This window comes from Panthera tigris, chromosome D3 (assembly GCF_018350195.1).
Source record: "Panthera tigris isolate Pti1 chromosome D3, P.tigris_Pti1_mat1.1, whole genome shotgun sequence".
Taxonomy (NCBI): Eukaryota; Metazoa; Chordata; class Mammalia; order Carnivora; family Felidae; genus Panthera; species Panthera tigris.
The window spans coordinates 34902882-34915449 of record NC_056671.1 but is presented as its reverse complement, the minus strand read 5'-3'; the positions used below and the strand labels follow the sequence as shown (position 1 = coordinate 34915449).

Sequence of the window (12568 nt, the reverse complement as noted above, 5' to 3'; positions counted from 1 at the left end):
CTCTCTGCCACGTACGGTTTTCCTAACACAGTCACCTACCCACCCACCTTTCTCTAGTAGGGTCTGTCTTAATGTCTTTGCAAGTAGCACTCGAACGTTTGGAACCCTATCATTTGCCAAGGTTAGCAAATGTGGCATCAGATGCACAGCGAACTGGTCCATGGGAAGGCAATCATCCTCAATGACAGTCTAGGGAAGAGAAACAGCTGCTTTAGATTTGCCAAGTTAGTCTATCAAACCATAATACCAGCTAGCGTTATCTTTTAGTGACAGCTTAAGTGCTACAGATTTTAGTTACTTCCTTTCAAGCCAATATTCCAGGTACCTGGGAACTCAAAACAAAAATGACAAAATTTTAAGTCCCTGCAGACACACAGCTTTTAAGTGGCTCCACGCAGACCTGGAGTGTGCAGTCACATTCATCTGCACACATGCGCCATGGGCCGTGGACCCCGAGCACCCTCTAGTGGATGGCTGTGGGATGGGCACGGCAGACACCCAACTCCGAGGAACAGGTGATCCTGTGAAAAGCCACCTGGCAAAACTCTGTTCCGCAGGGATAAGAAACAAGGTGTTGAGAGGCCAAGAGTGAAAGAAGAAACATAGCTTTAGATAGAGAAAGGGGTCACAAATGGGTAAGTCTTCACTTACCTGGCAGACAAAGACAAAGGCTTGCCGACCAGACCACTTGGGACATCTACCAAAGTTTTCTACAAGCTCATTGATGAGGTCCACTCCAAATGTGGGCGGCGTGGCCACGTGCAGCTTCTTCACCATCTCGCTGACCTAAGAGGGTGAACACACACAAGTGAGGAATGTCTTCTGTTCTAAGATCTTATTAAATAGTTAGCTGTTCTAAAATTATAAAAATTTTAACACATACCAACTTGTAGGAAATCCAACGAACAGAAGAAACTTTATCTGCACATAGATTCAGAGCAATGGGACGTAAATAGTCATAAACATCTCTGGGACTATATAATTCTAGAAGTAAAATCAGCTGTCTATAAAAATGAATTATAAAAATAAAAATATAATTACAATTTTAAAATAAATAAATGAAAACAGGTTAATCATGTAAATCATCTGTCCCACTGGACACTTGTCTGTAAGACAAGTGCATGCAAAGACTCATGATTAGTGTGGTCTCTCGTGCATAGAGTTATTTCCAGTCTCCGTGTATCTGGAAATGGATCTAAACGCTATGCGAGTTCAAGAAGTAGCTCTTGCCTTCTGAATGTAAGGGAGACAAATGTGGCATTCTGTGTCCGCAGGGACTGACACAGAGCAAAGCATTTCCTAGTAGGTTCAACTGGGACACAGAACATGTTTTTTCCACAGGTATTGTCCAGATACTGAGATACTTCCACCTACAAATCAGTTTTCTAAATAAGAAGTTCTGGCAGCATCAGGTAGCCTGGTGTGGAACCGCCAAGGCTCTGAGCAGCTTTGAAGGGAATGGCAGGCTTACGAGGGATAAGAGAAGTGAAGAGGTCCTCTACCTCTAGTGAGTGTTCCTATTATGTCTCGCGAGACCTGAAGACTGACAGTGTCCATGACGCTACTCTGAGTGGATGCAACAATGCCCTTCAAGAAATACCTCAGATACGAATGAGACTTTTGCCTTTCAGGTTTTATGGTTAAGATTATTGACATTTGTAGTCGGCAGGGAATAAGCTAGAGGCATGAATATACATAACGCAGCGATGACCGATGTACCTGTGTATACACACAAACATAAATCCTTAGAGACAGGGGCACACTTATCAACTCTTATTTTGTGACACTGCAAACTTTCTTGTTGGCCTCCCTTCCCTGGGCGCACACCACATGAGCCAGTCTGGCATCAGGTAAGCAAAGTGGAGAGGCCCCTTAGCAGGCAGGAAATGACTGACACATGTTGGGGGACAGGCATCAAACCCCGCGCACTCCCCTCCTGGGTCCTTCTCTTTACCCAGCTCGAGCCTTAAGGCGCTGACGGAGGGGCGGCAGAGCCTGTCCACGCCTGGGTGCAGGCAGACACTGCAGCTGGGGGCAGAGGAGAAGAGCAAACTCTATTCCAGGGAAAGGGGTAGAGAACCTTCTGAGCTGAGACCCTGCACTGATAACAGGCACAAGTCTCCTTCTGCTGAGGAGGGGCAGGAGCCTCTGCCCAACACTGACCACAGACACAAGGCAGAAACTGGATGTTACAGGGAGAGGGCAGAATTCTGAGAAAGCCCAGGCACACAGGGCCTCCCCAAATAACCAAGATTCTCCCCTTTTCCAGCACGAGCCAACCATGTCCTCACAGCAGCCTACAGCCAGGGGAAGGGAAGAGACCCACCCGTTTTGCAGGGGTGCACGAGAGCTGAGGGAGGAATGCTAACACGTGAAAAGGCCCCCTGGCACCCCAGTCCCCACCCCCAGCAGAAGGCACTGGCAGGCCCCGGCGAGAAGAATCAAAGCGTATCCTGCACCGAAGGCAATCACAGCAACAACAAGCCCAAACCCAGCTTGCTCCTGAGTAGATGGACCCAACCCTCCACACTAAGGGCAGAAGAGGTGTGCCTATTTACAGTCCGAACTTGGCAAGCCAGAACTCAGTGGACTGACACCTTTAAGGTATGAAGAAAACAACAAACAACAACCCAACCTGGCAGTCCCGATTCTATATCCAGCAAAGATATCTTTTAAAAATGCAAGTGAAGTCTGGAATCCGGAGCATATACAGAACTCCTACAACTTAACCCAACTTAAGATAAACCCAATTAAAAACCGGGCAATGGATCGGAATAGACATTTCTTTAGACTGTATACGAATGGTCAACAAGCATATGAAAAGATGTTAAACACCACCGGTCATTAAGGAAATACAAATTAAGATGACCATAAAACACTGCTTCACACCCACTATAATAATGTCTATAATCTTTTTTAAAAAGGCAAATACCAAGTGTTGGGGAGGATGTGGTAAAACTAAACCCTTGTACATTACTCATAGGAATGTAAAATGGTACAGCTGTTGTGGCAAACAGTTTGGTGGCTCCTCAGCAAATGAAACGGAATTATCAAATAACCCAGCAAATCCACCACAAAATAACTGAAGATAGATAGGTGTTCACAGAAAAACTTGTATTTGAATATTACGGGCAGTACCGGTCACTTCAGCCAAAAAAGTAGAAACAACCCAAACGTGTATCAATTGAATGGATTTTAAAAAGTGGTACACAATGCAGTATTATTCAGTCACAAAAAGTAATAACGTTCTGACACCTGCTACAACATGAATGAATCTTGAAAATATTATGCTAAGTGAAAAAATCAGACACAAAAGGCCACATGTGATAAAACTCGACTTATATGAAATGTCCAGAACAGGCAAATCCATACACAATAGGTTAACAGCAAAGGTAAACAGGAAGTAAGTAAACATCCCTCCAAACTATAGTCCAATAAATTGTTAGAACTTACTCAGCCAGTTCAGCTCGAAAGCGCCAATTTCTACTATTATCTGTCACCAAAAACTCCTGAAGTTGATAAAGATACTCTCTTCTTTTGTCAATATGAAGAAGCTGAAGTGACAAAATGAAAATATGCACTAAAACAATATATGGGCATTACTACTTTTATCACACTGCTTGCAAACGACTGCAATAAACAATATAAGTTAATTCTTCTGAAGGAGAACAGATATGGTAGGTACATCTAATTGTTCTAAAAACTGTTAAGTTCATTTCCCCCTGATAATCCCATTTACCACCAAGAGTCTTACCCTCTTGAAATACTTGTTCCCTGGGCCATGTGTGACCTCCTCTGAACCCTACAGCACCTTGGGCACAGCTTTATGGTAGCACTGACCCGCTTTGTTCATTGGACACCCTCGTTACTGCGAACTCTTTGGAGACAATAATGTGCTCCTCCTCAGATCTGTGAGCCTAGTGGATGGCACCGTGATGGCACATGGTAGGTAATCGATATATATTTGTTGAGTGAAAAGAGTGAATTTATCCCAGGAATTACTCTGCAGGTATGGTCAAGTAGGTTTATAGTCAGCAAGGGGGAAAACCATAAATGTGATACCAACAGAGGCAAACTTAACTGTACACCAAACAGGTAAGAATCACATAGAAAAAAGTACTCTGACTATACATGTTTGTGGGATATGTTCGAAGGACAAAGTGCTGAAGGAAATCTTGAATGTTACTGAATTGAGTTGATGTCAGAATTATTATTGGTGCAGTAATTCTGAAACTACTTCATGTATGTTGTAGAACTGAGCAAACGAATTAATATATTCATGTTAAGAACAGAGTTTTTTACCATGAGAGGAAAGAAAAAACATGAAGTGGAAAAAGGAGAGGAAATCGTATGGGACTAGAAGCTGAATGATTGAGATGAACTCAATAATTTAAACACAACAAACCAAAAAAAAGCCCCCCACCTCCCCTGCCACTCCCCCAGCTCCCGTCTGTCCCCTGAAAAGTAAAGGAAATGACACTATGGGAGCAGTGTGCATATCCAGTGCCTGGGTCTTGGCTTCTAAATACCACTCTCCACTCTCTAAATACCAGGCTCCTTGGAGAAAGAGCGGACTCGGGACTAGGGGAGAGGAAGTCCTCAGAGGTGGGCCTGGAAATAAGGATGTGCTTAAATGTGAGGGCACAGATCAAAAGGGGCACAGAAGTCAGCTTTCAGGGGTTCCTGGTAGCCAAGCTGATGTTCACAACCAAGGACAAAAATGGATTACACTAAATAGGAAAAGAATTCTGAGAAAAAGAGAGAGAGAGAGAGGGAGAGAGAGAGGGAGGGAGGGAGAGAAGACAAGGAATGTAAAGAAAAAAATACCTAAAAAAAATAAAGTTAAAAAAAAATCTGGAGTTCACACACTAAAAAACCTTCCAAAAACAGGGAGGGAGAGAAGGGAAAGATCAGCTTTACATGAGAATGCCAACTGATAATGGAGAAATTATAAAAATCGAAAATCAGATTTTTACAACCAACACAGTAACCACTGATTTAGGCAAGGACCATGTATAGATGCACAGATGCGAAAGCCCTGTGTGAGAGACATGGGGAAAAAAGACTCACCCCACCAAGTAATTATTATTTTTAAAATTATTTTCATTTATTTTATTATCTTTTTGAGAGAACAAACAAGCATGTGAGTGAGGGACAGAGAGAGGGGGAGAGAGAAGTAAGGCTTACCTAAAGCAGGGCTTGTGTTTTACCCGACACAGGGCTCAAACTCACCCAGCGTGGGGCTCGAATTCACAAACCGTGAGATCGTGACCTGAGCCGAAGTCAGGTGCTTAACTGACTGAGCCATGGTGGTGCCCCCCACCAAGTAATTATTAATTACAAAGGTGAAAGGTTGTTACAACAGAGGAAACGTGCTGACATAATCAAGTGACCAGAGTCAGCATCACCAGTGACGATGTTCCTCCCGATAGGATACACAGGCAATGTGCCTGCAAAGAAAATCTGTGTGACCTGAGTCTCACGGTGTATCAATACTCAGACAAATTCAAATTGAGAGCATTCTGGAAAACAACAGGTGGGCCTCTTCAAAAATGCCAATTACAATAAAGACAAAAGTCAGGGAAACCGTCCTAGATTGAAGAGGGCTAAAGAGATACAATATTTAAATTCAATATGCAGGGACACCTGGGTGGCTCAGTCATGTACATGTCCAACTCTTGATTTTGACTCAGGCCATGATCTAATGGTTTGTGAGACTGAGCCCTGCATCTGGCTCTGCGCTGACAGTGCAAAGCCTGCTTGAGATTCTCTCTTCCCCCCTCTCTCTGCCCCCACCCCCCGCTCTTGCTCACCTGTTCTCTCAAAATAAACAAACATTTAAAAAAAAAAGTAAATTCCACATGCAATTCCTGATTGGACTCTGATATTTAGCGGGGGAAGCTATAAAGGACATCACTGGGACAAGAAATTTCAGTGTGATCTGTATAAAATGTAACACCACGGTATCAAAATTTTTTTAAAAGCAGGATTACAGTACTTCTGTACCTCAAAACCTCAAACTACAAGAGCCCATTTCAAGGTTAAAGTCTAAAAAACAACAGTATTCCAGGACTAACAATTTTTAAGACGATAGCTGTTCATCTGCAAGGCCAGAGATCCACACCAAAGGACTGAAGACTACTGGGAAATTTCTGGACTCCTAAAATATCATAAAGCCTCCAAACTTAATGTTCATGGAATTTCTGTATGTATTTTCAATAATTGTATGTATGTATTGTATTACTGAATTGTATGTAATTCAATAATTTTGAGGGGGGAGGAAGTACAAGTGTTTGTAGTCATGACATAACACCGTTTAGAAATGAGATTTGGTGTAAATATTCTAAATTAAAAATTAAAAGAACACCAGCAAAAGTGATGAGAACTGGACTATTTCTTTTTTTAAGTCATTACATCTATCAACTCATGGCTACATTTTGTGACGCACGAACGTACAGAGACTTCATCTTGGTGGGAATAGAAAATCAAAACTTTCAGTCCACAGTGGAACTTTAGTGTGTTTTTATGCAGAATAATTTAAAAGTTACCTTCAGAAAATCATGCAAATGTTTAAGGACACCTATCCTGACTTCGTCGAGGTCTTTCAAAAATCCATTGAAGATCGGAACCAGATCTGCAGCCGTCAGCTGATCTCCGAGAATAACTGCCAGCTCATGGATGGAGAAGGCTAATGTCCTACGAACCTTCCACTGCAGAGACAGAGAGGACCACGTTCACAAGCGAAGCACACCGTACTGAGTGCTTTCACTCTCAGTACATGAAGGCTAACTTAACATCGGAACGTTACCATCTCTAACAACTAAAGCAGAATTGAAGTAATGGAAGTAACAGATCCTCAGTTTTAAATGTATGCTATGTACCAAAAACTGGCTGAGAAAATTTCAAAGCCCTGCATAGTACGTATTCTCTCCTTCCACTTACGAAGGGAAAAATGATTGGAAATCACTAATGGCATAATCTCTGTAGTTCTCTGAACCCCTGATGCCCGATTTACGGATGTGTCCCACGTCCATCATCCTCGCTCGACTGTTCCCCTTCTGATTCCTGTACAGCCTATCTTGGATTAAAAAATAGTAATAAAACTGGTTGTTAAGGAAGCAAGAATAGGTAAACGTAGGGAAATTTACATTAAAAACATGTTTTTCTTCAGATTGTTTTAATTGTAAAATGTTTACTTTGTTACTTACCTTAAAACACTCTGCTTGAGGAGAAGCTATTTACAGCAAGCACTCTAGACCCCGTTCTTGAAATAAAATTTTGTACCCACATTCAACACATCAAGCAGATGAAGGCAGAGGTGTTCGGATGGAGTGGAGGGGACGGAGAAGGCATGAAGCCCTAGCCGTCTAGGGCCTTCCTAGTCACCAGGAACCCTGAAAGGTCTGTGGACTGATGATGGAAAACCACCAGCACTCTGGAAATTGGGCCTTTGTGGCCCCGGCCCAGTTCTACTAGTGAAGAAGCGTGTGAACACAGGATAAATTCACTTCACCCGGACCCTGGCTTCCTAAACTCATAGGTCAGTGGAGGAAATGAAACTATGTTCTCTCAAGATTACTTTCAACTCCTACCTTGCTTAATCAACAGCATGATTCCTTGAAAAATGCATTAATTACTAACACATTTAAGAGAAACTCATTCATATCGCAGCATAAATCAGTCTAACCAGACTGCTTTCTTAATAACCGAGAGATTAAATTTCACTGAAGGAACAGGTTTTGTGCAAGAGGGGCAAAATTTTGGTGTACAATACAGAAACCAGACCTAATGGCAGGGGAAGTTAAGTCAACAAAATCTGGGAAAAGAGCCACAAAAAATACACAGATATCCAGACAAGATGACCCGGGTCAACACTTCACATTTTGTTTTCTTTCAGAGAGGGCGGTGGTGGCAGCGTGTGGGTCTGGACAAAGAGTGCACAAGTGCACACACAAGCACGCAGCACACACGGAACTTCTCCCACCTTTATTACTGCAACGCTCCCTGACCCAGGGCCAGAGCTCAGAAGTGCCAACGCTACGCATACAGCTCTATTAAGGTCTTTAAAAAAAATCAAAGCAGCCATTTACAACACTATGTCTGGAATGAATCTATACATCAACTTCAGACAGCAACACGTTTGTAAGTTAGGAACTTCGGCACGTAACTGTGATGATAATTTCCAAACGGTGGAACGTGGACCGTACAAAAAGAAACCTCTTTGGTATTACTTCTGAGCTCAGGCCCATTATCCCATAACACCGAGTATTTGCTGGAACATGGACAGAAATTCTAGTAGGTCTTGACGGGAAAACCACCACGCCTTCCATCCACACACATTGTGCTTATTCCTCAGCTGCCCTGCTCACCTGCATGTCTGACGCCAGTGTCTCATAGGTCTCTCTCAGGCAGTGCCAGTTCTGCCTGCCGAGCGTCAGGGCCACGCCGGGAAGGCTGTATGCACAGTGCTTAGCAATCTCCGTGTCGACCGTCTGGGCACGAGAGGGGTCCGTCATAGATAAATACTGATCTAACAGAGCCTGAGGCACAACATCCTAATGAGGAGAGAGACACCACAGTGATTCATTTTAGCAGTGTAGACATAAATCAGGCAAACATATTTTTAAATCTATTAAATTTTTTGTTTTATTTGAGAGAGAGAGAGAGAGAGAGAGAGCGAGAGAGAGAGAGAGAGAGCACGCGAGCGTGAGTACCGGGAGAGAGGCAGAGGGAAAGAGAGAGAAAGAGAGACAGAGAGACATCTTAAGATGAGAGAGAGAGAGAATCTTAAGCAGGCTCCACACTCGGTGCAGAGGTCGATGTAGGACTCTATCCCACGACCCTGAGATCATGACCTGAGCCAAAATCAAGAGTCGGGTGCTCAACCAACTGAGCCACCCAGGTGCCCTAAATGTATGAATTTAACATAGCATCTCAACTAACAGAGAAAAACCCAGTCTCAAAGTTCTAGGTATCTACTAACTGAAAAAAGGTAAGAAAAACATGCTAAGGGAAATACATAAATAAACAAAAGCAAACCTAGAAGAAAAATGGTTAAGATCTTAAAACTGGTAACAGCCCAAAGGATGATTAGAACTGATCACTAAATTTAAAAGAAACATTAAAAGACCAGCACATCCCAAGGATTGTAATGTTTGCAAAGACTGTAAAGTTTGATGTAACCTAGTACATGTGAGAAAACAGGCATTCATGTGCACTATTACCAACATGTATTTTTATAAAAACGCCACCAAAATTTCCAATTTTAGATGGGAATTGAGCAACTATCTATAAATATTTATTTTAAATTTTTTTAATGTTTATTTTTGAGAGAGAGAGAGAGAGAGAGAGAGAGAGAGCAAGCAAGGGAGGGACAGAGAGGGAGACACAGAATCTAAAGCAAGCTCCAGGCTCTCAGCTATCAGCACAGAGCCTGACACGGGGCTCGAACCCACAAACAGTGAGATCATGACCAGAGCCGAAGTGGGACACTTAACCGACTGAGCCACCCAAGCACCCCATCTATAAAAATTTAAAGTGTGTAAACATCTAACCATCTGCATAAATGTGAGGAAAAGAAGGATGTATACACAATCTTGCTCACGTATATGTAATGCAGCTCTGGAAGAATATACAAAAGAAATGCAAAACTGGTTGCTTTGGGGGCAGCCAAATGGATAGAAGAGAAAAGCTGAGAAGGAACTATCACCGACTGCCTTTGTACCTTTTGAATTTTGAACTACGTAAACTTATAAATCTTTTAAAAGTAAAATGGGGCGTCTGGGTGGCTCAGTCGGTTAAGCGTGTGGTCTCGCAGTTTGTTGGTTCCAGCCCTGCATCGGGCTCTGTGCTGAAAGCTCGGAGCCTGGAACCTGCTTTGGATTCTGTGTCTCCCTCTCTCTGCCCCTCCCAAGCTCACACACTGTACTGTCTCTGTCTCTCTCTCTCAAAATTAAATAAACATAAAAAAAAAAATTTAAGTAAATTAAAACGGAAATAAATTCATTAAAAGAATGAGACAGTCTGTTTTAACTTGAAAATATCTCTACAGGAGTGGTTAAAAGATTGTTTCACAACGCCGTGAACACCAATTTTATTTTCAATAAACAGAAAAAGAACGTACACCATCTGACCTAGGAAATCTACAGTCCCAGAAGCAAATGCCACACATAATCACAACGAGTGCGGCACTGCTTATAAAATCACAGGACTAAACCCGGAGGCGAGTAAGGAACCACAAAAGGCGTAAAGTCTTTGCAAGACAGAGGCCACGATGCATGGCCACTGCGCTCCCGTGGCGGGTGGGGGTGGGGGTGATGGCATGCACATGGAAAGATCAACGCACGCACGCACGCACGGTACAAACTACCATATTCCAAATATTCCATCAACACGTTTTCCCACGTTTAAAATTTCTGAAACTGGAGTGTAACTTGTCACTGATGGCACTTCATGTGGCTTTGGGACATTTTTTCATTACTGTCATCCCTGAAATCGAGCTGTATCTTGTAATTCTTGGCAAATTAGGCAATCATGACATACCTAGGTACAACGGCATGATTCTGTCTCTGACAGACAAAAACGGGTGTGCATGCATGTTTCTGTGCCCATGAAACGTTTATGAAGAAATACACGAGGAGCTGTGATCCGTGGTTACTCCAAAGGATGTTATCACAGGTATGAGAAGAGGAAGATTTCTGCTGGCGTTTTACTCCATTTGAATTTTCTTATCGAAAGTATGATATACTAGGTCTTATTTTTAAAAAACTTACCGTAAGAAGGACCAAAGTCAGTGGGAAATGGGTTTAGAACAGGAATGGACAAGACCCACACCACATAAAGGCTTGTCACTCACCTGTACTTTAGATCTCCTCTCCTCATCAGGGCTAAAACTACTGTTGGTGCTCAAGTCCGAGTCGTTATGAATATAGCGAAGGGCAGAGTCCATATTCTGTTAGGGAAAAACATTTACGTAAACAACCGTCCCTTCTTAAACCTTCAGTTCACTTAAACCATCTTACTAAGTTACTTACCTTTCAAGACTGCCAGATGATATACAAACATAAATTCTTCATGCTTTTAAAAGCTTGTAAACATACCTAAGACCTCTTAAGAACTTCCCCTAAGTCAAACTCGAATAGGTTGCTAAATGTATGAAAATGAATTCCAGAATAAGCTCATTAAAATGTAAATTTAGAAATAGTTTTGAAATGGTTCAAATATCTAAAATTAGCTTATTCATTAGATAGTATGAATCTATCAATGGGAGGTTATACGTAGCTTTTCTTCTACTGTTTCTCTTCCTGGCTATCTCTTATTTCACAAATACACTTTTTTGACAGCTCCAATAAAACCTCCAAAACACACAAAACACCTTCTAAAATGCAGAGGTATCACAGTATTCAAATCTCCAATGCTGACAGGTGGCCAGGGTTTCATTCTGAAGCACTGGTATTCTAAAAGATTTCTAACTCTACCAGATGTCACCTAACAAAAAACAAAACAGAAATCCTCTGACACTCCAAGAACCCTCTCCATCCCCGGTGTGTAGGTAGGCACCCTTTTCCTGAGCTTATCACTCAAGCTGCTCTGATCTGTGACGGTTGGAGTCCGGCAACCAGTGGCGTATTGCTTATCCTTTATTTATATAAACAAGGGATAAGAAATACTGATACCAAATGATGCTGGCTGGGGGGGAATGCAGGAGGAGATCAGGGAAGGATCACACAGAACAGCTCCAAGTACACAGCGAAGATGATGCTAGTAACAGTACCCACCCTCACACTCCAGAGTCCAGAAAATGCCACTGGCCCCTCCGCAACATGGCCTCAAGTCCCGATCTTCCGCTCAGAATACTGTGTTGCTTGCTGCAGTGAAATGGTCCGAGCAGAAACAAAGCACCTCTCCAAAAAGAAAAGGGAAGAGTTAATTATTCTTGATAAAGGGCTTTGTTTCCAGTAAGACTATTTCACTGCAGTGAGCTACGTTAACACATTGAGGCTACTCAAATGGTCGTGTAGACAGGATCGGGATTTACGCCTCCAAGCACTGAACATGACACTAACGTCACAAAGACAGGATGCGGTGACGACTACTTTTACTTTACGCCAGAGGGAGAGCTGAGGCCATCAGCCACAAACGGAACGTACTAACGCGAAAGTGATCGGCTGCAACTATTCCCCAACAGAAGACTTTTCGCACTGGAACTATCCTCACTGGATAAATGCTCGACTGAGTGCGTTACCTCAACGGCATCGCTGATTAAAGGCACGGAGGCGTCGTGAGTTGTTTTACAGTTTGGCAGCTCATTCGCACCCAGCGCGTCCTGCCCGTCACTCCTCTTCTCGGCGTCGCTGGCCTCCTCACGGGCGTCCAGGCTGGAAGCACGCAGCGCGGCGGACAGCACGTCCACTTGCGCTGTGGGCGGAACAGGGAGAGGGCGTGTGAGCGGCAGAGCCAACAGTGCGCTTGCCAGTTTTTTCTCCATTTGCATTACAGGTTATCAATGAAATGCACACTTTTGTGACACTGCCATCAGAAAGCTGAAAAAAAACTACTGTGGTAAATC

The 12568-nt window shown here is 43.0% G+C and overlaps 1 protein-coding gene across 4 annotated transcripts in view; it reads right to left on the bottom strand.

Moving 5' to 3' along the window:
* Positions 1–12568, bottom strand: part of PPP4R1 (protein phosphatase 4 regulatory subunit 1) — a 62626-nt gene that overhangs the window by 2062 nt on the left and 47996 nt on the right. For all 4 annotated transcript variants that reach the window (XM_042962902.1, XM_042962905.1, XM_042962901.1 and 1 more), the window contains 8 exons: positions 12245–12417; positions 10856–10951; positions 8370–8555; positions 6549–6710; positions 3454–3554; positions 884–1004; positions 652–786; positions 48–189 (listed from right to left, as the gene is read on the bottom strand). In XM_042962902.1, coding sequence (XP_042818836.1) covers positions 48–189; positions 652–786; positions 884–1004; positions 3454–3554; positions 6549–6710; positions 8370–8555; positions 10856–10951; positions 12245–12417 — 1116 coding nt within the window. The remainder of the gene's footprint in view (positions 1–47; positions 190–651; positions 787–883; positions 1005–3453; positions 3555–6548; positions 6711–8369; positions 8556–10855; positions 10952–12244; positions 12418–12568) is intronic.